Source organism: Aplidium turbinatum, chromosome 4 (genome assembly GCF_918807975.1).
Source record: "Aplidium turbinatum chromosome 4, kaAplTurb1.1, whole genome shotgun sequence".
In the NCBI taxonomy this organism is placed as follows: domain Eukaryota; kingdom Metazoa; phylum Chordata; class Ascidiacea; order Aplousobranchia; family Polyclinidae; genus Aplidium; species Aplidium turbinatum.
In genome coordinates this window covers 10,240,044-10,266,843 of record NC_137475.1, presented here as the reverse complement: position 1 = coordinate 10,266,843, position 26,800 = coordinate 10,240,044, and the positions used below count along the sequence as shown (strand labels likewise).

Below are 26,800 nucleotides of genomic sequence, written 5' to 3'. Positions count from 1 at the left end.
AAATTTAACATGGATTGAGTCATACACTTCCCTACATACAACAACAGCTACTCAATAGCAGCTGCAAAGCTCAAAATAAACCTAGACACTGCTTCCAATGATGTACTGCGCAAAATATTTTCAATAAAGACGAAGACAGGGAAAGCGATATGGATTGTGCTGCACAGTGGCTTCAAGTCCAGGAGAAAAAAAGTGTAAAAATAACACAATAATGATAAATATAAAACACAGTGTGTGAAATTTGCGGAAACTGTCATGTGATAGGCCATGCATGCCATAAACGTGTAGTTTGCACGCTGCTCCAAGCTGCCGGGCAACCACAGGATAGAGAATAAAGATAATTTGCAACTGGATAATAGCATGGTAAGCATTATAATTATGCAAACAGACAATCGTATTTGCAGATGTTTTACGCCGTATAGTAAATCTCTGACACAAAGTTTTTGTGAAACGTTTTTAAGTCGACCAAAGCGAATTGCCGTGTACAGAAATCTACGGACTAAATCTGACCGAATTTGTTCAGAGCTTCAAAGTTGAAAACTCTGAAGCACTCACAACTCAGAATGCATAAATTCTGTGAAGGAAAATCCGAACAAAACTCACGCAAATCTCAGATTGTCAACTGCTACAGTAGCTGTAGCTTGTTATTGGTCTCTAGTCTAAAGGAGTAAATAGAACGTTGTTTTTCTGAGATGACGCATCATCCTCAAGCGAATGCAATCTCACAAAACGGAAGACAAGTCATGACATGAGCAACCTCGATAAAAGCTGTGAAAATTGGCGGTGCCACGCCCTAACTTTCCAATCGTTTTTTTTTTTAGATGAAGGAAAAACTCAAGTGGGAAATCAGGAAGAAAAACAATATCCTTGTTAAAAGCTGCGAAAGTCGACAGTGTCACGATCTAACTTTCCATTTTGGGAGCTTTTTTGAGAATACGAAATGCCTTAAGTTGGAAATAAGAGAAAATACGACATCCTTGATCTTTAAAAGCTACATGCCGTTCTATAAAACAGCAAACGCTGGTGCAGTTTTCTTTTTGTAAAATTTACGACTTTTATCGAAAACGTCATGTTTTTATCAAAACTTATTGCCAGTAACCATGACTTAAATTTTATGCAAGTAGCCTTACTATTAAAAACATTAATGCAGAAAAGCAATAGGACCATTTTAAAAACTTGAATATTAAACAAAACTCTAAACTTAATCTTCAAAATATAACAACAAACTTACAGGTAAACCAAGTTTCCCTTCAGAACCTTTATCACCCACTTTTCCTTCTTCGCCTTTCTCACCCCTTCGCCCTTTCTCGCCCTCTTTACCCTGTTGGAAAATGCAGTGAAAATAATGACAGATTTACGTCAAATGCAAAGAACCAGGGTCTACGTTCTGCATACACGAATAAGTTCAGAATACTAATACTGCAATGTGTTGGCTATCTGCTTTATGTAATCACAGAGACTGCGCTTTTCAAGTTAAATCTAAAGCTTGGCGACCAGTGGCCCAAGCGACTGATTAGAAAATAAATTGCAGCTATTAATTGAAGCGGTGAGTAGCCTATGCACAACACTAAAATTAAAATAATTTACTTAAATAACTTTTAAACCAGTTTATACTGTAACAGACCACGGTCTATTTGTGTAGTTTGTAAGAAGGATATTTCAGGAAAAAAACAGAATAATTTTATTATTTAAAGACACTTCTTTGAAGCAAAATGTATGATAATGACATGGCCGGGTCGTTTTATTGAGCATTGTTGTGACAGTAACACTTACAAGAAGTTGTTTTCTTTTTTTCCAAAACGCATATTATTAAAGGGGTTGGGTTGCATTAACAGGGTTTCAAACTTTGGAAATCGTCTTTAATCAGCCTTCTGTATCCTCAAACGGCTGTTTTTACCAAATAATGAAACCTGCCTATTTGCTTGTGATTCTTTGTAATATTTGAGTAAATTCTTAATCAAATTCAGGTTTTTCATACAATTTCAGAAAGTTATGACTTACTAAAAAGAATTTCAACATTGGTGTGTGTGTGTGTGTGTGTGTGTGTACACTACAATCAACACTTGTGGTTGGTTCATCCCTGAGTTCGTTGCACCGACAGTGGACAATTCACTAATTAAGCAAATGTGCTGAATGAACAACTTATTTTGCGAACCAATTTTTCTAAGACATTAACTGTAATCCATTGATTAGAATCACTGATTACTGATCCACAGATAAACTTTGCGCAAACTAGCGCTCGATTGTCTCATCAGACAGTTTACTTAATCGGCCGCTTAAAAAATCCGCTGTTGGGGCATGCAACATTTCGATTTTAAAATCAATTTGTTAAATACACATTACTCCATTTCTTCATGTTTACTCTAAATTTTAGCACCGTCATAGGAAAAATACGAGACGAATTTAAAGCTGCTGACCACAACTTAGTTAATAACTTAAGAAATCATCAATTTGAGGTGTAGATGTTGATTAGGGTTCAACTAGTGAAACCGCCTGCTTTGAGATGATGGACTAGTATTTTCATTTCTGAGCATACTGAAGGTTCACGAATTAACAGTAGCTGTTTGTTCAATAAGTAACATGTACAGGAATAGCTAATCAACACTTGGTGAGACAATAAAACTTTGAAAAGTTCTTTTTTTTGTCTAAATTTCTAACACAAACACATTAAATGTAACACTGTGAGTTTAAACTTTATCAAGAACCCAACCAGCGTTTCCTTAAAACTTGCAAACGGAGTTCAGCAAAATAAAAAACAAAAACTAAGCTGGATCTCGTTGAACTTAAGATTTGTTTTTAAGACTGAGTAAAAGGTTATGAACAATGTGGCTTATGGATGACTGAAACTCACTTTAGGACCAACACCTCCTTCCAAACCAGGTATCCCAACTTCGCCTTTCGGGCCCTGAATGAGAGAGGATATGATGCATAATGAGAAGCAGGAATTAGAATCTTGATAAGTGACACAGGGCAAACGGCACATGCGATTTTGCATCATGGGATTTTTGCAGGCAACGCGTAACTGTATGTTGCGCATCACACAGAACATTTGCCAATTCCAAAGACAGGCAAAACACAACAATACCACAGGGTTGAGCATTACAACAGTATATTTTACATATTTATTGTTGTGTCTTGCCTGTCTTTGGTATAAAAAAGCAAACTCTCTCCCGAAACTATATTTGCCAATTCGTAAGTAAATACGGATAAAGGGTTTAATTACCGTGCAGCAGCCCTATAGAAGTCACACATATTTATTTCGTGAATTAAAGTCGTCATCATGGAACTAAGACTTTAACTCATCTTTACAATTGATTAAGTGAGTATTCATCATCGGTTTGTCAAAGCCACTTTTGCAGCATATTCTTGATTGATTCGTTTGATAAGAACCTTGTAAAGTTGACGAAAACTAGATGACCGAGGTTAGAAACATCAATTTTTTGTTTCTTGCTGCGAGTAAACTATTTCGTCTAAGTGTGACTAAATGAATTGCTTTTTGAAATGCACCGTCAAACGGCACACCTCGGGATTTAAGCAATCGGTCTTTGGTCTTTATTTTTCTCTGTTTGGATGACAGGATTGAACCACAAGGGAGAATTGAGTTGTGCAGATAATTATAACTAATGTTATTTGTTGTAATAGGTTTTTAGTTGCAAAAAGCTGACTCGTTGCTAAAAACAGAAGTTAAAATATCACTTCTACAAAAGTTTAAACTAATCGTCGACACCAGGGTCGAACACAAATGCACTGATGGGATTAGAATGCTGCGATACGATAGTGATTAGTAACTCACCAATAGCCCTGGTTCACCTCTTGCACCTTTCTGTCCCGATAAGCCTCTTTGTCCCTGTCAAAATACAATACTTCACTAACAGTAGTCACAACCGCCATAAGGGTTACTCAATTTCTACTCAAATCTTCTTATTTTAAATCAGTTTCATAAAATCTAGTACGAAACTCAATTTTGAGTGCAGTTTTCATACATGAAACACCTGCCAAAGTTGGCAGTTCAAAAACAAAAAAAGCACTTGAAAAGCAACCCAAAGAAATCTTACCGTAACTCCAGGTCTCCCAATAGGCCCTGGTGACCCTGGAAATCCAGGGTGTCCCTGTATGAAGACATGCAACCTTAGTTTTAGGAGACTTCATCAATACAAGCGCGCCAAAAAGTTACGAAATCCTTCTTATAGCTGATAAAATCGCTGTAGCAATTTTAGATTTCCTTCCTTGCAGCTTGGAGGGAAACAACGTGTCATTAGTTGCTAGGCTTTTACAGTAAATCATATGGTCGTGGTTTGATGTAACCTGTCTCAAAGTAAGCTACACATGATATACAGTACCGGACAAATTAATTATTAGCCATTTTTGAAAAAAAGAACGTTTATTCTTTTCTAATTAAAGTCTACACAAATTAATAGTTAGTAAATGCTTATGAAATGACAAAAAAGCATTGCAATACTTTGTTTGACCACTTTCAGGGGGGGAGGGGGGTTTTGAGCAACAATTCTTCCGGGCATACCGCTGTTCAATGCTCCACACAAAACCTTGATTCATCTTTCAACTGATCTTAGACATCTATGAAATGTTGTACGTGTTTAATTTTGTTGGTTTCGGAACATCATACATTCCATTCTTCAAAATATCCCGTGTACATTTTGTTGGATTCATATCCGGTAAACTACCCGCCATGGGGGTACCTTTTGATGAATTTCATTTGTCCAATCATAAATCTTCTTTGCAGTATGACAGGGGGGCTGAATCTAGTTGGAGTATGATTGGCTTATCTCCAACCTCTATATTACTCTCTATAGTTTGTGGCTTCAAGTGGGAACCCAGTATATCCATGTACTATGCTGCATTCATACTTCCTTTAACACAAAATGAATGAGACCATGAATGAAAATAGCACCCTCCCACTATTATTTTTGTTGGAATTATTTTTCTCACACAAGCAGGTCGAAAGTCTACTCCAATGGTTGTCCTTCCTGTTTGAACTCTGTTATCCAGAACAGCTAGAGATATTCATCAAAAAATATACCCCAAAAGAGCGAACATTGTTGTAGGTTTGAAGTACAGTACAGTGTGTAAAATTAATACCGCAATACAGTACCTGCTACCAATCCTGTCACCGTCTGCAGGACGAATTTTATCCTGTCAGTCAGGCAAGGATTTTTTTCCTGGTCGATACGTTTTCAGACTCACTTCACATAATTTTCTACTGACTTTTCTGGGAATCAAAACTGCCTAACTGCCTAAAACTGATGACACTTTCTTAAAATAACTCCTCTTTTCACCAAGAGGCATCTTCAATATTTTCCTGTCAAACCTGGGTTAGGTTTTACATTTTCTTCCACATTTTTCAATTCTCTTGGCCTCAATACCTTCACCATCTTTCAATTTCTATTTAATTTGATCAATAGTACGAGTGGAGAAATTCGTTTCTTTGCAAATTTTCTTTTTTCAGTTTTAAACCAGAAATTCAAATAAAACCTTCATTTTCTCGTTTTTGTAAGGACTTAAACCACAGCAATTGCACATTTTTAAGCGTCTTAGAGCTGATAACAGCTGGCATCTGTGCAATGCAAAAATTAGAAACAACTTACGTTTTTGTATATTTGTGAAATTATTTTTCAATAAGGTAAAGACCATGATTGCATAATATTATTGCATTGGATCAGCCATTGCAAACTTTTGCCGCGTCATAGTAGGATTTTTGCAACAAATTTTGATTTGAAAAGCAAAATGGCTAATAATTGTCCAATACTGTAAACAGGACAATACAAAAAGACTTCTTGAAAAAAAAAAAGGATTTGGATCAACATGTCAAACGCAGTCAAATATAACAGTAATTTATTCAGTAAGAAACTAATGTTAATATGTTTCATGTGCAATTTACGTGTTATTAACACAAATTATCGTATTGGACATTTTCGCAAATTATACACATCTCGAGAAAAAATTACAATTCTGCCGCCACACAAAAGCGTAAATCCCGTGAAAACAAATGATCTTACCCGATACCCAGGAACGCCAATAGGTCCTGGCTTGCCTTGTATACCACGATTGCCCTGCGTGATAGATTAAAAACCACTTCAGTGTGTGATGGCAGATGCATTTTCAATAATTTTTATTACCAGGTTTAGAGATTTATTTGTTGGAAACGTTTCAAAAATCAACTTTGACTTTGTGACTTTAACCGTTGAACCCCAATTAATATGTCAGAAACATGCCTAAAAGTGAGAAAACAAGTCACGATGAATCTTATCATGTGCCAAACGCTAATCTATCGACCGAAAAGAGCAAAACAACTCAATTGCATAAAAGTAATTGGGTAACGAATCGAACTATGATTCTATTGCAGCTCTACAGTGAGTTTGAGTTGAATGATGTCTAGAATCCCAACAGTGTAGCGTTGGCACATAAAGAATTTGAGTAAGAAATTGAGGTGGTTGATAATTAGTAGATATAATAATCTCATTCTTTGCCAATCTTGAACGTCCAGGTGAAAGAAATGTAGATGCTAAACTTACCTTTTCTCCTTCAAATCCTGGTAAACCCCTTTCGCCTGGAAGACCTGCTAGACCCTGAAAAGTACAAAATTTAGTTTTTTTTGTCGCAAATTTGACATTGGGTGAAGTTAAACCGACGTAGAAAATAACTTGCTTGTTACGTATAAGAAATTTTTAGAAAACTGTTTTTTTTTAAAGAAAGGGAGAATTAAACCGAAAAAAATACACGCAAGTGCAAAGCAAATCACAATATGACAACTTGTGCATTATAAAGAAGGGATACACTTAATGTAAAACAACAATACACGGTTGAATACACATACAGGTAAAAGGTAATGAGTAATGATGTAATAAAATGAAAAGAACTCACTTTTGAGCCAATAACGCCTACTGCACCACGGGATCCCTTATTTCCCTGAAAGAAACGCATCCTGAGTTACAAAACATCAAAATGTGCTGAGTAATGACCTACATCATATGCAAAATCATTAAGATGTGCTTAGTCATCACATAACATATGCTGATTGGGTCGTGGAACAAAACACGATTTTACCAAACTGATCTGTAAATGCAAATTTTATGTTAATTTTAATAATTTAAATTTAAACATTTTATGACATCGAAAAAACAGACAAAACGCGTTTCACCTCTTTTCCATCTTGACCCTGTCTTCCATGGGGACCTTTCTTTCCCTGAAAACCCTGCAAAGAAAATCATCGCATATTCATCCGCACAGCAACTCTGCTTGGCTTTCTAACATACTAAGTCATCTGCCTTCAACATTCCACATACAACTTGTTAATGTTTGATTTGGTATAATGCTGTACGGGAAAAGTTAACAATGTTATGGGGTTCATAACTTGTAGCCTTTACAGCAAGACCAACATTTCACTAATTTCTGCACATAATCACAGCATGTATAATATATTGTATAATCAAAATCGGTTGATGATAATGAATCTAAAAAGAAAAATTTCAAACCCAATAGACAGCCACTTTGCAGTTGCAAAATACAATATTCTAATACACCTTTTCATGTTAAACTTGGCCAATAAACCAATTAAAAAAGTGCAGGAAAGACTTCGTAACGAAAAACCATGCTTGTGAACCATGGGAACCGACCTGTAACCCAGAGAGACCGCGAGCTCCGAGGGGGCCGGCTTCGCCCTGAAACATATATAAAGATCATTATCATCATCGGCCATGCCCGAATAAGGCGTTGGCTACCGTGAGTCTCCACAACCATCGATTGTCTATAGTTCTTATTAAGTTTACAAAACCTTGGTTTGTCCATGTTGAAAGATTTTTGAAGATTTCCAAACGTGGACGGCTGGACGCCCTCGGTGCCTCTGACCAGGAAGTTGTCGAGTGTTAAATTCCGCGTTTGCGGTAGACATGCCCAATAAATATCATTTGCCTTTTTTTAATAGTTGTGATGAGGACGCCAGGGGTGCACCCAAAGCGTCTCCACACTTCATCGTTAGTGATCTTATCCATCCAGTTAATTCCCATCATTTTCCGTATGAACCAAATTTCAGCACTGTTGATCTTCTTTTCTATCTGCGGGCATACAGTTCAGGACTCAGTCATATAGCAGAACTGGCCAACCGTACACATGTAAAATTCTCATTTTAGTGTTTAGAGAGATTAAGTTAAATTGCAGTATTTTGGCCATTTTCATGAAAGCTTGTTTGGATTGTGCAATTCTTGATTTTACGTCGCTCCAGCATCGACCATTCGTAGTAACTGCAGAACCCAGATAGTTGAAACTATTTGCTTGTGAGACTGGTGTATTCTGTATTTTGATTGTGTATACCGGAGTTCTTTCCTTTGATGAGATAGTCATGCAGAAGGTTTTCGTTGCATTCAAATTAAGTCCAAAGTTCTCACTTTGCTTAATGACTATGTCGAGTAAGTTTTGTAAACTGGAGTTTGATGTGGCGACTAGTACCGTGTCGTCTGCGTATATTATGTTGTTGAAGTGTTGTCCGCCTACCGAGATGCCTTCTTCATCTAGATGTCGCAGCATCATTTCGCCTGAGAGTAACAAAAGATCCGGTGAGACTACGCATCCCTGTCCAACACCTCTCCGAATTTGTATCCACCTGCTCAGCTCGCCATCTATCTGGACTACTGCTGAATGATCAGTAGAGATTTCTGAGAAGTCGGAGATCTTATGTGTCTCAGCTGTCAAGCATCTCCAAAAGTGGCTCATGTTTGACAGGGTCGAAAGCTTTGTTGTCGTCCAGAAAGCAGAGGTACAGGTCTTCCCTGTGTTTTATCGACCTCTCAGCAAGTTTTGGATAAAGTTATTTTGATAAATATATAAAGATAGGTTTGAAACAATGAAAACTATTAATACTACAAAAAGTGCTCAATGCCAAGCAAAAAGGCAAAGCAGAGCGAATTAAATCAAATATAGTTATTACTATCTGAAGCCTTTACAAATTGTTTCACCTAACGGATCATCAGAAGGTCTTATTCAAATAGAATTTCTAATAAATAATATAAATAATAAATATAATTATAAATAATGAAAATATAAATAATAAATAATAATAAATAATGAAAATAGAATTCTATTTGAATAAGACCTTCTGATGATCCGTTAGGTGAAACAATTTGTAAAGGCTTCAGATAGTAATAACTATATTTGATTTAAAGATAGGTTTGTTAATTAAACCTGCTTAAGCAAGGTGCCCAGCTTTGGAGAAGTGATAATGAATTATCTAAATCGCTTGACTAAAACAAAAGTGATAATCGTCTGTGGAAGAAATAACCAAAAAAAGTCAGTAGTTTCGGCCTCGATTTGACAAAAAAACTAAACCACGGTGTTCAAAGGACGAATATTACTTACGGCTTCTCCAATGGAACCTTGAGCTCCGATACTTCCAGTGTCTCCCTTGTTTCCCTAAACCAATTAACAATGCTCTGAATCTTATACGAAAAAGGCTATGCTTTATTTTTGTACATAGCACTCTACTTGTATGAAGGCTACAAAGAAAGGATTTATTGGGTCGGTTTTGTAGAAGACTAACCGGGAATTAGCTTACACGAAGATTGACAATTACAATAAAAACAAGAAATTGTTATAATTACACTGATTGAGTCTTACAAAAAGCTATCACGCTTTGAAGCAAAGTTATCTAGCAGATTGACACCGCTTTATTGTGACACTACAAACAACTATTGTTAGCATTTTCACAGGCACCATGCTATGATCCTCGATGCTGTTTGTCGTCATTTTGTTGAGCCTTTGGAGGAAAAGATTTACCTCTATATAGCAACAAACTGAAGTTGGAAAAGTACGGACCATCTTACCGTATCACCATCCATGCCAGGAAACCCCCTCTGACCTTTGTGTCCAGGTGGACCCTGCAGTAAAGCAGTAGCAGTCAGCGGCAGAAGATTTCAGATACTACTTACTGCTTCTTTTGCAAAGACAAAGCGTGCCAGTAGTAAAGAAACGGTAGGATAGTCAATTAGTCATCTTCGTCGTATGATCCTTCTTCGTCCTCTGGGGTCGAAGATCTATCCTTTTACCACCCCAAACTCACGGTGTTCCCGGACTACGCTGGAAGGCTACTAGAGAGCAGCCAGTGCAGTTCTTATATAATAGTCTTTATATAATACAGTAATTGTAATAATTTAAAAAGTAATTAACCACTGGAGTAAAAAGCTCGCAAATCTTTTGTCTTTTCACAATTTGCCAAAATTTTAACTCAATCCTTACTAGACATAGCAAGTTTTATGGATGTTCTTTGTTAAAGAACACACTTTCTAAGTAATACAAGCGTTGGAAGTATGATCTTGTTTTATTATTATTAGTTGCTTCAGATAGCATTTATTATCTCACCTCTCAACATTCTAAGCTACGCCATTGGAGTTTATCAATACATTTTTCAACTACAATACATTTGCAGTCTGCACATTTCATTGGTCGTTTGTACGCGGAAGATAAAAAAATTAAAAATGTTTACGGCTATCTACAAAAGCTACATTTCCATTATAAAATGGCTTTCTTTCAACAAGTGCGTTTTAATGTAAAAATTAATATGATAGAGAATGCAGGTTAAAATTAAAATAGAAGCAATTGCTCAAAGCGAGAGAATAAAAGAAAGAACCTACTCACTATTAATCCATCTTCTCCTCGTTTTCCACGCATTCCCTTCTCTCCAATTTCTCCCTAAAGTAACCATAAGCAGCAATGATATAAATGTTGAAAACAACTTCAATAAACGAAATAACGTCTTAATAACATCATTTTAAAACAATGAAAACTATTAATACTACAAAAAGTGCTCAATGCCAAGCAAAAAGGCAAAGCAGAGCGAATTAAATGAAATATAGTTATTACTATCTGAAGCCTTTACAAATTGTTTCACCTAACGAATCATCAGAAGGTCTTATTCAAATAGAATTCTATTTATTATAATTTTATTTATTCTATTTGAATAAGACCTTCTGATGATCCGTTAGGTGAAACAATTTGTAAAGGCTTCAGATAGTAATAACTATATTTCATTTAATATCATTTCAAGTATCCGACAGGTCAATGCGGCAAAACCACACTTACAATATCTCCAGTTCTTCCCTCATTTCCGTGGTGTCCGGTTAGTCCTGGTTCCCCCTGTGCAAGAAACAAGGTTCAATAAGACAACCTTTTGTCATCCCAACAAAGCGCAATACTACGTTTTATCAACATTACCGAATTCATAATTTTCGTGTCTTTTTCTCATTGTGTCATCTAGCATACACAACTTGCTTGTGATTAGTTTCAATCAACGGAATACATTTTTTTCTTCAAACAACCACTTGTTTTAACTAAATCTTCCACTGAATTATTTAAAGCATTTGTGTTACTTACCTTCTGGCCTCGCAACCCTTCATCCCCGGGGGTACCAACTATACCAGGCTCCCCCTGAGTAAAATGAGCAGCTACTGTTGGTTTCACATCATTTTAACACCAAAGTATAAAAAAGCTAGTTAGAAACAGTGTGATAAATTAGCAAATTAATTCCAACCTTCAAGCTTCAACTTCACAGATAATCAAGATAGCCTAAACCTGTCGTTTTGACAGTGATCCAACGTCTGCAGACGTTGATGCAATGCCAAAAATGCCAAGAGTTTTCTATCTGAAAGTACATAACGCTCTAATCCAGGGCTTCCCAAACTGGGGGTCGCGACCCCCCAAGGGGTCGCGTAGCGAATTTCAGGGGTCGCAGAAAGCAGGCCTCAAAATTCGTTTTTGTTGACGGCGGACAAGCGTGTCCGGTCTGAGCAGCTATCTTGGCGGACAAATTAAATCTCACGGCGGACACACCAGTTTTAGCGTCGATCGTCATGCTTAATCACTTTACCTTGATAATTCTTGAGAGCTATAGCTACGGTTTAGAAGGCCTGTTTTAAATTTCAGCGAAGTCTCTCTGAAAGGCTGTCATCAGACCAACGACGTGCGCTTGAAGAGTCAAAGCGCCGTTAGCTGCTTAATACGCCGCATAACTGATTAACACCGAACGAGGTCGTGTGGCTTCTTGCGTCACAATCCTCTGGGCACGACTACACGAGTCGGAAAACTTCTGCAATAACGCTAGTATTTTCTGCTGTGCAAAGTTTCACTAGGCGTTTTTCTTTAGGTTTATTTTTGCGTGTCATGTGAGCGAAAGTGAATTTTCTCTGGGCCTTTTCTTTCTTGCTGTATACCAAAACTTAACAAATTTTGTCACCAACCTTGCCTTATCAATATTACTCGGAGATCAAAGCCAGACATTGTGACGAAAGACTTGAACTAAGTTGCGTGTGATTAGTGTAGAAGTACCGGTACTCCCATCGATTCTTAGCGAAGAATTCACCTTTGTTACGCTGATTCAAGAAACAACGTACAAATCGAAAGTTTTCCTGCTTAAATGGAAGCTAAGTGATACAGTATTCCCATTTTCTAGGTGCGCGCTAGAATGCGAGGAAACTTATATTCTCGCAACAATTGTTCGTGCTATGCATTGACGATTTGTATCGCTAGTTTCTGTGTTATTTCTCGGCGGACAAATATGACCGATCTAGATGATACTTCCCGCGGACATCACATGCTGTGACGGTGGACATGTCCGCCGTGAATTTCGAGACCTGAGAAAGTATACCAACTTGCACAAGGTACTGCATTTCACACTTCTGTGCGAGATGCTGTGACAATATTAACTTTATCAAGAGTCGCGCACTCAATAGGCTGCCCGTATTTTTGAAAATTTATGAGGTGAAATGGAATCGGAGTTAAAAACTCTTTTACCGCATCGTGAAGTGAGGTGGCTTTCAAAAGTCAAAGATTTAAAATGGCAAGCCAATTCACGTTGAAAGCTGAAATCGTGATTTTTCCAACAGAATAAAATTCAGTCTTGGTCCACCATTTTCGCAATGACATCTAGCTTTTGGAATTATGCCAAATGTCAGATTTGCTTGAAAAACTAAACGAATTTATTTTGTTCCTCCGAGGAAAAAACATCAATATTTTGCATTGAAATCTAAAATTGATGCGTTCATCAAAAAATTGAACATCTGGAAATCAAAATTTCAAAATAATTTATCTGAAATGTTCTCACTTCGCCTACCGTTCCAGCCTAAGCAACATCGAAACCGCCTTGTGACCTGCATTAAGAAATACTGAGCCACGACTGGACTTGCTTTGTGACAGAAAGTAGTCACACCCATCACACCGGATAAATGTGTTTGCTTTTTTGTTTTGTTTCCAGTAGGCTACCCATAGACTTCGTTGTGAGGGTCAGAAATAAAAAATCAAAGCAAACCGAACTGAGTGGCGGTAAATTGTTTTTAGTTTTCGCTTCATCTAAGCTTTTCAATAAATATCACAAATGTATATTTCGCATTGTTCGTCATTTTTAATCATAAGGGGGCGCGAAAAATTTTAGGAGATTAAAAGGGGTCGCGAGCAAAAAGTTTGGGAAGCCCTGCAGTCTAATCGACACTCAACGCATCACCTTTTTTATTCAAATAGAATCGCTTAAATGCACTCTATTGAAATGTATTAGATTTATTTTATAGTCAATTAAATTGGTCAACTATTTCAAGCAGATAGTGTCTGGATTTGGCTTTCAGTTCAATGAATACTATTTCAAGCTTCTAGTACCAAGAGCTATGTTTTTCGCAAAAGCAAGAGGCTTTGTTAAAGTAGATTTAGCAGATAAAATTGTTAAAATTTGTGGCCATGTACACTGTACAGTAACGTGGAATTTATGGGAATCAGTTGCGTATTTTTATTGTATAGTTATCAGCGCAGCAAACACAAATAGAATAATTGTCTCACAATGTCTCCTTTCATTCCAGAGCTGCCAATCATTCCCCGTCGACCCTGCCGCAAATATACTTAATAAATTATACGTTCAACAGAGGTTTCGTAATACTGAATCAACAAAATAACGATCACAAAACCGAACTGAAATATGGTATTACTTTTATTATTTCATTTACAAAATGGTACTTACCGGTTGACCGGAAAGACCATATACCCCACGAAGTCCCATGACACCTCGATTTCCCTGAGCGTAACATTAAAACAACGTTATATCATCACCAAATCCAAACGTTACTGTGACATGACAAAGCAGACAAATTTAACTTTAAGACCTAAAACAATAAAATAATGACGACAGCTCAAAAAGACCAGCAGCAAACACATGCAAGAACTCACTGTTGCTCCTGGAATACCAATAGATCCCGGTGGTCCAGGTAGACCCTGCAAAGTGGTCAAAATGTATGGTCAAGTAATATAGAGTTAGCCAACTTGTTAAACGTCGCAGACATTAACTAACAACAATTATGTAATAACCTGCAAGTAAATCGTGTGAGAAGCCCTAAATAAAAATATTTGTTTTCCGTTTTTAATGTTTTTTAAGAGTATCTCACCCGGTTTAGAGTGATGTTGCCTTTGAATTCTTGAAACATTTTTTTTCGTGGTTTATTTATTTGCTTCTGAAGGAAACAAAAATTTGTCGCAAAAGTAAAAACAACTTGTTTTTGGCAAAATCGCAAATGCCACAAAACAAGCAAAACTAAACAAAAAAACTCACCGGCATTCCGTCTGATCCCGGAACACCATCTGGGCCTTGATTTCCAATCACACCCTAAAAAATAAGATGATGTTCTGAACCCCGAGAAAGACAAACCTGCGCAGTAATGCCAGATCAACCACCATTGGCAAGAATTAAAAGTAAGCAGTTTGGCTAGATAGTTTTTAATTCAACTTTCGGTATACTACGTGTTGAAACAAACTTTTTAGACGTTTGCTGTAGACAACGCCAGGTACGTCTTCACTGCGCTATGAATGCGCTTGGTACGAAGCAAAGCGATATTGTAAAACATAGAACAAAATAATAAGTATCATTTGTTTGTCTTTGTGAAATATTTATACTAATGACAGAGATGACAAACTGCATCTACGGATGGGCGGAATCCACCACGGATAGACGGACTACTTACGGGATATCCGTTTTTTCCATGCATTCCTCTGTCCCCTGGCGATCCCTGTAACAAAGCATCGAAGCAAAATTACATGCAAACATGTGATTGTTTTTAGGCAAGTAATTCTCGAGCGCAGTGATCCAAAGGTTAGTCATAGAATAAGGAAACATTAAATTAGTGGCTATATCCAAGCCTAACAGGATTGCAACAAAGGCCCTGCTCTACAAACTGAAAAAAGGGTAAGCTTCAGCAATACAGTATGTTCAATCTTTGCCTCAAAATGCAAAATCGTAAAAAATAAACTTTAAAAGATAGTTTCGTAGTTCGATATTATATTTCCTCAACCAATTAAGTGCTACTGTTCGGCGATTTGGAAAAGTATCATCTCGACACCTTATCATTACCACGTGGCTGCGTAACCTGAAGGACACTTAAGACAGCATGTTTAAAGGTGAACATAAAGATTGCCTTTCTTGCCTTTCGGTTCATTTAGCTTAAACCTTCAAGCTCCAGGCATAAACAGGAACAAGAAAAAAAATAACTAACCGCAAGTCTTGTCAGCTGTTACGACAAGGAACAAAACATCATATCCCCAAACGGCTGATTTACTGTCTGGGTCGTATATACAAGCATATGATCGGCTGCAGTAAGTCTTTGTCAAATTGTAGGCGACACTTTACAGATAACATGTCACAAATTAAAGTATACCTTTGCACATAATTTACCTCTGTTCCTTTTAATCCAGATAAGCCGGCAGGACCTGGGTTTCCTATTTCACCCTAAATGATAAGTTAACATCTTTATGAATAGAACTTGAAATTAGACGTAACTAAAAACTAGATTACAAATCTTCATTCTTGGTAATATGTGCTGACACTTGCATGAAAAGGTGGTGAGTCCTTGATTAGTCCCATGCTGCGATTAAGCGAACGAGAATGCGTTACACGTACATTTAAAAAAAGAAACTTGGTAAGGAATCGAACTCGTAACTTACTATTTCCTAGACCCATCTCTTTTAAGTAGCTTTAAAATCTATTTCGAGTTACTTAATTGGAAGAACTTGTTAATACAAATAAGATTGTGTTTGTAAATACAAACATACAAGTTCGATCAAGTACTGATTTTTATCGCTAATTTTATGTGGAGTTTGTTGAAATTGTATTGCGGAATTTCAAGCCATCTACAGTTCTACACTGTACAGTAAGCATAGGAAGGCACATTCAATGCTAAAATAATAACTTTCAGTAAATGATTGTGAGCTTTATACTAAACAATGATAAATCAATGCAAACAAACAATATGCATTCTATATAGTCATTAAGCAAACAGTGTTGATTTGATGATTCTATTATTAATCTTATCTTATTAAGCTATTTATCGGGCTCACATCAGGTCCCTTATTTCCTCTTTTTCCAGGCGCTCCAGTTTCACCCTGAAAAACGAGCAGGTTCATCTTGTAATAAGTGTATCTTTGATACATTTAAGTACAGTAGTTATCATTCTAAAGTTGACTGGAAGAAGATGATATTACTACAAGTCTGCAACAAACCGAAAAGATGAAAAACAAATTCAAGATTAAATATTTTTTACGCAGCGCTGAGCATAATTCATTTTCTGACAAAAAAAAAAAAAAACAACAACAAGGACACTTAGTGCATCCACAGCATCTCCAGAAGATCTTCCTTACTTGAGAGCCAGGATGACCTTCAAATCCATCTTTACCATCAGGTCCCACCATTCCCTAATCACATAAAACATCACGTTAAAAGTGAGGATTTTTTTCTGACAATGGTGGAATTTAGCATAAATATTAATGCTTTCTCTAGATGAAAAATTATAAGCGCTAGTTTTTGTTTTCTGCTATGTAAAATTTTATGATGTAAAAACGACATACCGGGTGTCCTTTTGTACCAAGAAGTCCGTCAATTCCCCAATCTCCCTAAAAAAAAAAAAAAACAGTTTCGGTTACCAAGAGATGTAAGCCATACAATTCTAAACAACTGTTAATTTTTAGAATTGAGCTGTCACCACAAGCAGAAATGTCACATACGGGATGATCTGTTTGTCACACACGGAAGAGGACAACTGTATCTGACTAAGCTGCATTGTCTGCTGGCAACAGTGTTTGAAGTACCAACGAAATCAGCCAATTGCAAAACCATCTTTCCAGCAGGAACAATATATTCTTATATTGACTCAACCTCTACAGAAGTAAAATCAGTATAGAGATTTTGCTAGCTGAGTAGGTACGCGCTTAATCGATGTACGTAGTTAAAAGGAGAATTGCATTCGTACAATATTTTTTTACGATTGCAAAGCTATCACCAATGAATCAATTCCACGGCAGAGCTTAAAAACATACGTAGCATATTCCCAGCTGGCAGAATTGGTCCTTTTTGCGTTGATTCAGCAGCTACAAACGCCACGTTGATATAAAAATGGGCAACTTTGCTGGCTGGGAAAGGCTCATCCATTTTTCATTCCTTCACATTCCCTAGTTCATTCACATACAGATACAAACAAATGTTAACCCATTAAAAGCCGCCACAAGTTCCTGTTGCTCTTTTTAGGAAATATTTCAGCCACAAAGTTGTATTGTCATAACTTTTGAATTAGTTTAAAAAAATTTGATCATTTTTGCTTTTTTGATGCATTTTTTTGTTTGCCTATTAAAAGGACACCGGCCACATAGTCAAATGTAAATCTCGCGATACCTTAACATAAGAAGGTGTTTGTTTCGGTAGAAATTTGTCAGATCTTACTTGAAGGACGTTTCAAAGTTATTGTATGAACATATTATATTCACGGTAACCATCGGCGTAGCTAGTGGGAGGGTGTCCCCCCAGTTGGCAGTCTCCCCCTCGGTCGGAAGCTTGTGGCAGTAGAATATTTTTAAACGTAAACGAAAAAGCATAGTCAAAATCTTTTTTGAAATGGATTTGGCTCGTATTCTATTTGCTGGTTCCTACTTCACGCGTTCAGGGGTGCAAAATCATGGTCCGCCGCGGGCGGCACAAACCATAGCGATACGCCACTGACAGTCGTCGGCTCCAGCTCGTGACCGAGCATTGGTTTCGTCATCAAATCGAATTTGGCTTTGGATGGTGATGTCATATATGGCTTTGGAGGCCAGTGTATGATGGAAAAGACGTGGGCAAAAGTCACATTGTATGGGGGGTAAGGATTGTATGGAGGGAGGGACGTGGTAGTTTTAACTTTTCTAGTGTTCGTTTTTCTTGGGCTTTTTGTATCCTTTTTTTTTCGAAAATTTCCGTGCCTTCCTTAGATCTTTTTCTCCAGAGTAATTTGTCACTAGCAAGGTTTTTCCATGAATCCAGATCAATGTTTGCATGGTTGAGGGAGACTTTCAGCTGATCTTTGTATCTCATTCTTGGTCTTCTGGAGGGGGGGTTTCCTGTCTCTAGTTGTCCCTCCTCGTTGTTCCTTCTCATGACATGTCCTGTCCAGCGAAGGCAGTGTTGCAATATGGTGACTTCTGAACTGGGCAACCTAGCGCGATCAAGGATTGCATCTTTGGTGAGACAATCTTCCCAACGAGTGCCTAGCATTTGACCCAGTTTCCTCTGCTGAAAATTTTCAAGACGTTTGATGTAACGGCGGTATAATGTCCAGGTTTCACAAGCATAGAGAAGAGTGGATAGAACGACTGCCCGGAGGACCATAATTTTTGTGCGGATAAATATAGCATGGTTGTTGAAAACACGATGGTTAAGTCTTCCATAGGCACAATGTGCTGCTTTTACACGATGTTCAATATTCTTTGACAGTGTTACAAACAACCAAAAAATGTGGCCATGTGGCCGGTGTCCTTTTAAAAGGCAACAATAAATATAAAGCAAAATAAACAAATAAAAGAAGCAAAACCTTACACAAATTAAAGTGTAGTAGGAAGCACAATATTACAGAGTGTCAAACTATGAAGAAACATAATTCATATCTATTACCAACAGGCAATAAAACATGCATGTTCCTCCTCACTTCACTTTATCGGGCTCTTCTCATTTTTCAACAATTTTCAAACTTTCACAAAATTCAGAAAAAGTACGTTGTTTGCAAATATTTATCAACACCTTCCAAAACAGACCCTAAACAACTACTAGCAAGTCCAAAATGATTCAATCAAAATAAGATGATGCAATACTGATGCATTCAAAACGATGTCCTTTTAAAAGGACACCGGCCATGAATGGGTTAAGCGGTTAATCTATGACTGAAGCATTACCTTCCTGCCTTTTTCCCCCGGAGTTCCGTCCAGACCTGGCTCTCCTTCGTCGCCCTAATTAATATATAACTGGTTAAATTGAAGCTGTGATCGCACATATTGTAAATTACATAGGTTTAAAGAAATTACAAAATTATTTCTTCAGACATATTTTATACATTAAAAAACTAACGAATGTGTTACACAATAAGCTAATGTAGCATCATCACCATAAATTAAGCAATTCGCCCACACTTTGCAATAGACATCAATAACTACCATAGCTGCTTACATTGGAAATTCTGGCACGATGTTAGCTCAGGCACACAATCAGGTTGTTCATGGTACATGTTACAGTTTGCCTATTCCCAGTCAGCAGATCAGTTCATTTTTTTACATTAATTTACCATCTGCAGACACTGAATCAATGTAAAAACACAACTGATTTGCTGAATGGGTTGTGAGCACACTTTAAAGAATTCATTTTATGAATAAAATGTGATTATGAAGCAATGTATTACTCACTTTGTACCCTTTTGGTCCTTTACTCCCAGGGCTGCCAGGATGTCCAGCTGGTCCCTGTCAAACACAACCAGTGGGCTAAGTAGCAGTTTGTATTTTACTTGTTGCAAATTTGTGCAACAGAAAATGTAACTCACAACTTCATGGTAAAAAATAACACGAACAAACTTGTCGGGAAAACTTTCTGACTCAGTTACCAAGTTTTCTGAAAATTCGACATGTAGACTATGCAAGCAGTCTACTTATAGCATATACAGTTTTTACACTTGTTTTATTAGCAAATTTATGTACAGTAGGCTACAATAATTTCATTTTAAGTTGTTATCGAAAACCAACAGAACTTCAACAGAAATCAGGATCAATTTCAGGATAAAAGAGGTTCTTAGGTGACCTATTTTGCCAGTCAAGATTTGGTGTTGGTTGTTGGTTTGGTTGTGATAATTCTTGGAACATATCTGAGGCGTATATCAGTTAATTGTGATCAGTGGTTAGATTTGTTGATGTTTGTCAGGCCGAACGTCTGTTCATAAACACAGTAGCCTATGTGCGGAGCTCAATAATACAGTACCAGCATTTCTTCTACGCCGTTTTTCGAATTTTTGAAAACTTTGTATCAAGCGTAAACCTCGTACAGGTTTAGGGCGTTGGATTTGCTGGTTAAGTCTTTGTCAATTAGTTCCAAACGACGAGTTAGTGTAGTGAGCGATAAATTAACTTAGTCATTATTGGTTTTTGGCATTTGGACACAGACACAGGCGACCTGCTGTCTCTATCACGCATTGCTTTTAAAACTGTTTTACAAACACATGGAGGGCCAGATTAGAGTACCAACGAGCCGGATGTGGGCCACAGTTTGTTCAAGTCTAAACGTTGTGTATATAGGAACGCATAAATTACGTTTGGTAACGTTAGGAAATAGTACTTTCAATAGTCGGGAAAGTGTTGTACCATAAACAATTTTACGTAAATTGCTTGAAGTGTTATTTAAAAATGGACTAAACTACCTACAAAAATATTCGAAAAATTGAATTGTTATATTCAAACGGAAGCAGACACTAACTGGTTAAAAGCAGCCAGCAATGTAATGCTAGCAGTCAAAATAACACGCGATCCACATAAACCAAATCTGTCATCATTCGCCTACACATGATGATGAGTGAAACAGTGACTTGCACTAGTGACTGTGACTTAGATTTACGAAGACAAGGACAATGGACATTAATCCAAACTTTGCTTTTCAATCGAAATTTGTGTCACAAAACTACATCTTGCTTGGTAAAGGCTGACAATACTTACTTTAAAAGCAATAGCATGCAAAGCACGATAGTGCAAAGCGACAAAGTGTACCTAAGGACGTTTGGTTACTTACTTTTGGGCCAATTGGTCCGATTGGGCCCTGGTGGCCAGGAGGGCCTGGTTGACCCTAAAAAATGCAACGTAAACGTCATTATTTTCACTTGTCTATAACAAAAGAAGCGTAATACGGTAATGATCGAAAATGCACCAAGCACTCTTAGATCATTATAAAAAAAAAGGCAAAGTTTCAAAACAATAATATCTTGTTGCCTCATGCATTAGAATTGCCAAATGTTAAATGCATATTCATCAAGAGTCCTCTCGAAAAAACTATCCTCTTCTTCAGGCGTACTCAGCAAACTTAGAAAATTCACTACTAGAAAAGTTCTAATCAATATTTATTATAGCATTGTACACTCGCACCTACAATATGGAATTTTCAACTGGGGATGCGCATCCACAAAATACTTGAATAGAATTCAGGTTAGACAAAATAAGATAATTAAAATCGTTACAGGAGCATTTGAAATGAAAACTAAATTACTGCCACTCTATCAAGAAAATAAAATACTAACTGTTAATTCTACTTATAAACTAGAAATAAGCAAATTTATGCACAAATTTTATAATAATAAACTACCGGAAAACTTCAAAACTTTCTTTACACATGTATCATCTATTCATTCGTATAACACCCGACGTTCAAGTTCCAATTCACTTTATACTAAACTGGCAAATACCCAATTATTTCAAAAAAGTTTAAAATGCATGGGAATCAAGGTATGGGACAGTTTACCTCAAAATATGAAAAAAAACATGAACAAAGGCTTCAAATATTTCAGTAAAATGTGCAAAATACACTTCTTCAATAATCAAGAGCTATAAAAACGACATCCACTACCTGACTATGTTAATTGTTATTATTGTTTGTAGTATCTGTATTTGTTTTGTTTTTTCTGTTCTTCCTTCCTTCTTTTTTGTGTCAATTTGCAACAATATTAACAACGCAATACTTTCTTTTGTGTAACTATTTGAATGAGAGAGTGCAGACTCGACGACCTCCTACGCCTTCAGGGCTACGGTCTTTCGCACTCTCTCATTGGATGCACACTGTCAGTTTTTGTTTTATGTGTGTTTCGGCGTTTCGCATCCAAACAAAAATAAAATGACCATCCATCCATCCATAAGATTTAATGTTAATCAAAGTACACACTGATAAAGCCGTATGCCACACTAACTTTACTTTCGGATTTACAGAAACTACTGTATTTGGATTGTGCGTAGCAACAATAAGCCGAAAATAACACACAGTAAATGTTATCATTATTACATTATCATTAAAAGCTAAGAAAAGTTACTTCAGAATCTTTTAAAAGAAACTGGTCAAAGTCTATGAACAACTAATCCATGGCTCAGACGCATGAAAGGCGTTATTGAACAGTTGAAAAAAACGCACTTGAATTGTTATCAGTACCTATGTTGGTGCTGCAATCGTAAAAGTAAAACCACCACATTAGCAAACTATGTAATGTTGAAATTACATCGTAAACAACCTTAGATTCCTTACCTTTGACCCCTGTCTACCTTGTTTCCCACGACGACCAGGGGGCCCAATTAAACCCTGAAACAAGGGTTGTAGGTGTGAAATGAATATTTGGCCGCTTTTCTATACTTTGAAGTTAACCAGGAGACGTTTTATAACTTTTAAAACTTGGTGAACATTGGAGTTTTGGAATAAAAAAAACTTCACAAATCAAATAGATCCTTGGCATATTAGCGTTTTGTATTTAAAAATTTGCTCAACCGCACTGCAGTATATAACTGTATCAATTTTATTTCGTATTTTATTCGCTCTGAAGATGCACACTGTCATGGTGCGCGAAACGTCAGGGAAGCAATAAATCAACTTGTTTGCTTTTACTTTCACTTTCATCAGATGACTGTTGCAACTAGTGCTAGGCAGGATAGTCAACCTGATGAACACCCAAACTTTTCAGTATTCAAAATGATGTATTATAATTACATGTTCAGACAAAACCTGTTGACGAATTTTAACAAAATACGAGAATGTATCGTGAACCAAATCAATTGGCCGTTTCGACCACAATGCAATCGACGAATTTCACCTCCCTCGCAATCTGCAGATTTATATAACTCAGCCAGAGATGTCGTCAATTAAGAAGACAACGAAAAGACCACCACTGGTTATCCAGCAGCCGCCACCACCTGACAGCTGACATCTATTTTGCTTTTCAGCAAAACGGAATTGAAGCGTTACAAAGAACCTTAAACGGGATGTCATTTTCGAAAAAGACAAAAACACTAGTGCGGCTGCTTTAAAAGGAAAACTTAACAATTTGAATATCATGTCCATCAAATATCTCAAGGTTGCTTAGTATGTGTAGCAAACGTCATTCCAATAATAAGGTTTTGTGCAACGCAGAGTTGACAAATCAAAGTTGAAATGTTTCTTTAAAAAAAGTGAAAAAATAAATGACGGTATAAGACGGAAACTACATGCCAAGAAAATCTGCTTTAATTTAAAATTTTATTTTTCAACTTAACATATCGATTATCGACCTATTCTATCAACATAAAACTAAAATGAATAGAAGAACATCAAATGAAAACATTTAGAGTAATCTTGAGAAAATTTTGAAACAATCTACTATGGTATCAAGTTAGGTTTTATTTAAACCGGCAACCTGGTCGCCTGATGTCATACATAACTCACCGGGAGACCAGGAACTCCCTTTGCCCCTACGTGCTTGCAGCGCATTTTCTCGTCGTCTGCGTCCACGCATACCAGATAGGTGAGTTCAACATTCTCATGGTGAGCTTTAGTTGTTGTGACGTGTACTTCGTAACTAGGAATGGTGGAACTAAGAAAAAAAGTACAGAATGACAACAGATTGATGCAAATGTTAAGAAATACAGAAAAAAGCTTGTAAGATTGCCTTTGCTTCTATAATGTTGTTGCATTGACGTGAAAAATTAAACTTTGCGAGCAGTAAATATGGTTAGATTTTATTTTTACGTATTTTGTTTTTAACTACTGTGTGCAATAGCTAACATGCAACTGCATCACCAGCCATTTACGAAAGAGCAACACAGTTCAATTCAAAATACTTCACAGGCACGCGAAAGACGCAGTTGAACAACAACAAAAATGTTCAACAAAGTATGTCTGCGCCAGGAACCAAGTACTCACGTTTCGGTTTCATTCGTACTTTGATTGAACGACACAGATACAGACGGTGGTGTAACTGGTGAAAGTTGGTTTTCATATGGCTCAGTGGTGTTAAGATATTGTTTCCGCTGGATGGTTTGTTGAGTTATTTCTTTAAATGTTGTAAAACTAGAAGTAATATTTTCCGATGCTGTTTCTTGAAAACTTTGTGATGTTCCGGTAGCTGGATTTGATTCTTTTTGCGCTGCAGCCAAATTCCCAGTAATGGGTCGAGTAGTCCGTCCGAAAGTTGTAGCTGAACTTTGACGCATATAATTTGTTGGCGTCATAGTAGAAACAGAACTGTTTGAAGCGGGAGTTGTGCCAAAAGGCACCGACTCGGGTGTCTCAAACGGTGATGTTTCAAAAGGGGATGCGTCTATCGGCTTGGTTGCATTTGGTAACGTTGTATTTTCTATATCATTTCTTGTGGTTGAATTGTTCTTTCGAGGAAACGTATTTAAACTCTTGTTGATGCTGGTAATCAGCAAATTATTATTGGAGATATTTTCTACAGACGTTAAATTGGAAAATAATTTATTTGAATTATTTTTTATGAATGAGTTTTGGAACTTGCTCTTCTCACGATCTTCTGATTTTTTGCTTTCATCAGTTAGAAGAGGAATAGAAGGAGAGCTTTGTTGAGCAGGAAACGCTGATGAGTAAGAGGATGACACTTCATCAACATCCTTACTGCCCTCATCCTCTTGAGAGTTGTAAGAAGCATTTCGCTTTGTGAGTTCATGCTCCGAGGTATTCTTGTTGGTTGTACTTTTTCTTGTTTTTGAGGCTTCAGGTTTAGAATGCTGCGTAAACGTAGAAGGGGTAAAAAGGTATGCTGCTAAAGGTTGGCTCTCCGGTTTAGCCAAAGTTGGAGATTGCGGGTGCTGTTTAACAGTCCTTTCTGTTGAAGTTAAAAAATGTTCTGTCACTCGAGACAATCGAACGGTGACTTTGTCTTCTGTTGAACTTTGTGTGGCTGTTTGTGAAGAAAGTTGCTCTTTTTTTCGTCGTTTTCGAAAGGACGAATTTTTGCTTTCTTTGTTTCGGCGCTTGCGTACTGCAGAGTTTTCATCGCGACTCGAGTAAAGCCTCGGTTTATATTTCTGCAAAAAACATAACTTGAAAGTAATTTTTTTTACATTTCCGCAATGTTTGAACGTATTGAAACAATGTGACGTATCCAAATCAAGCTTTATTTGCATTATTCTGACACAAGTCAGGCGAAAAAGCCTGGAAACAACAATTATAGAGAAACCTGATAATCCATAAAGAACCTTTCGTCTTGGCAACGGCTGGCCACGTAGCTACAATAAGTCCTTGCCACTTCGTCACCAGCGAAAGCCTCCATTTGGCACAACACTCCCTGAATTTGAAAAGCTATGTCTTATTTTCAGTTACCAAAAGTATCTGCAACACTTTAAAACCAATTCAGGAAAAAAATTAAGGAAATTTATAAATGTTTGAATATAGTTTTAAGGTTGCATTTGGTAAAATTATTAAAAAAAAATGGGAAAAGTTAATTTGGTCTTAATTCTCTTGGACTTGCTTACTTGATAAATCCTATGTGATAGTTGCTGTGATACATTTAAAATATTGTGCACTCGTTCAATAACTTCCATAAATCACACGTAGCATGATGGCACAGCAACTAATTGATACTGCCAGTCTACGTTACCTCGAAAGCGGTTTTTGCAGCTTTTCGACGACCCAAAACAAAGCTTGTTTCACCCAGCTCAATAATATTGTCCAGCCGTAGCGTCGCATAATTTTTTACATTCGCTTTGCGTCCGCATTTTGTGTATAAGGCCACATGACCATTCCATATGACCAGACCGAGAGATACAAGTGAGGATGATTTGGAATGGTGATTACGTTGGGATCGGCGATCCAAGCGAAACCGCCGGCGCTCTCTGCCCGCCGTTACCATGAGATGACCGATGTATAACTGAAAGTGTAAAATAGAGAATGAATTATAATTATTTGAAGTTGGTTTCTTGCACTTTTACACCAAGGAAATAAATGTTGATAAGCGCAAGTTAAAATCTTGACACGTTATGCAAAATTTAGATAAACTTTCATGCCAGCTTTTTTCGTTTGATTGTGGAAAGGTTTTAATGGCATTGGCAAACTAACTTTTTTCTCCATTCTTATACGAAAAATCGTCGTGATATTTGCATTGACACAGTGAGTGAATTCACATCACATAACCACACACTTGCTTGCATTAATACTCCAAAGCAGCATACAAAAAACGTCAAAAATGCGAAAAAAGTAGTCAACGTCTAATTTAAACCCGGTATGTCACTTCGTGGGAATATTCGCCAACGCAATTCCTGACCTATATCTCAAAGGTCATTTAACTGACAACAGTTGACACAGGTCAGTAGTATTAACGTCTAAAAATGTTATATATATGTTACTGTCACGACTGTAACGAATAAAAGAATGTCATAGTGCTTGAAGTATATAAAAAGTACGTGAAAAAGCTACATTGAGGCTAACTTGTTAAAAAAACATTTACACAAACGAATTCTCTTTTGATTTTTTTAA

At 37.0% G+C, this 26,800-nt stretch overlaps 1 protein-coding gene across 1 annotated transcript in view; it reads right to left on the bottom strand.

Annotated features, from left to right (window-relative positions):
• LOC145768890 (uncharacterized) overlaps positions 1 to 26,395 on the bottom strand; it is a 50,156-nt gene extending 23,761 nt beyond the window's left edge. The window contains exons 1-32 of the mRNA XM_082580496.1: positions 26,384 to 26,395; positions 25,926 to 26,195; positions 25,506 to 25,613; positions 24,230 to 25,353; positions 23,753 to 23,900; positions 22,586 to 22,639; positions 21,092 to 21,145; positions 19,726 to 19,779; positions 19,222 to 19,275; positions 16,873 to 16,917; positions 16,666 to 16,719; positions 16,366 to 16,410; positions 15,704 to 15,757; positions 14,997 to 15,041; positions 14,588 to 14,641; positions 14,209 to 14,253; positions 14,003 to 14,056; positions 13,825 to 13,869; positions 11,377 to 11,430; positions 11,086 to 11,139; positions 10,642 to 10,695; positions 9,831 to 9,884; positions 9,367 to 9,420; positions 7,632 to 7,676; positions 7,157 to 7,210; positions 6,880 to 6,924; positions 6,531 to 6,584; positions 6,015 to 6,068; positions 4,056 to 4,109; positions 3,794 to 3,847; positions 2,852 to 2,905; positions 1,232 to 1,321 (exon numbers count right to left, since the gene is read on the bottom strand). Coding sequence (XP_082436622.1) covers positions 1,232 to 1,321; positions 2,852 to 2,905; positions 3,794 to 3,847; positions 4,056 to 4,109; positions 6,015 to 6,068; positions 6,531 to 6,584; positions 6,880 to 6,924; positions 7,157 to 7,210; positions 7,632 to 7,676; positions 9,367 to 9,420; positions 9,831 to 9,884; positions 10,642 to 10,695; positions 11,086 to 11,139; positions 11,377 to 11,430; positions 13,825 to 13,869; positions 14,003 to 14,056; positions 14,209 to 14,253; positions 14,588 to 14,641; positions 14,997 to 15,041; positions 15,704 to 15,757; positions 16,366 to 16,410; positions 16,666 to 16,719; positions 16,873 to 16,917; positions 19,222 to 19,275; positions 19,726 to 19,779; positions 21,092 to 21,145; positions 22,586 to 22,639; positions 23,753 to 23,900; positions 24,230 to 25,353; positions 25,506 to 25,613; positions 25,926 to 26,195; positions 26,384 to 26,395 — 3,093 coding nt within the window. The remainder of the gene's footprint in view (positions 1 to 1,231; positions 1,322 to 2,851; positions 2,906 to 3,793; positions 3,848 to 4,055; positions 4,110 to 6,014; positions 6,069 to 6,530; positions 6,585 to 6,879; positions 6,925 to 7,156; positions 7,211 to 7,631; positions 7,677 to 9,366; positions 9,421 to 9,830; positions 9,885 to 10,641; positions 10,696 to 11,085; positions 11,140 to 11,376; positions 11,431 to 13,824; positions 13,870 to 14,002; positions 14,057 to 14,208; positions 14,254 to 14,587; positions 14,642 to 14,996; positions 15,042 to 15,703; positions 15,758 to 16,365; positions 16,411 to 16,665; positions 16,720 to 16,872; positions 16,918 to 19,221; positions 19,276 to 19,725; positions 19,780 to 21,091; positions 21,146 to 22,585; positions 22,640 to 23,752; positions 23,901 to 24,229; positions 25,354 to 25,505; positions 25,614 to 25,925; positions 26,196 to 26,383) is intronic.
• Between the last annotated feature and the right edge of the window lie 405 nt (positions 26,396 to 26,800).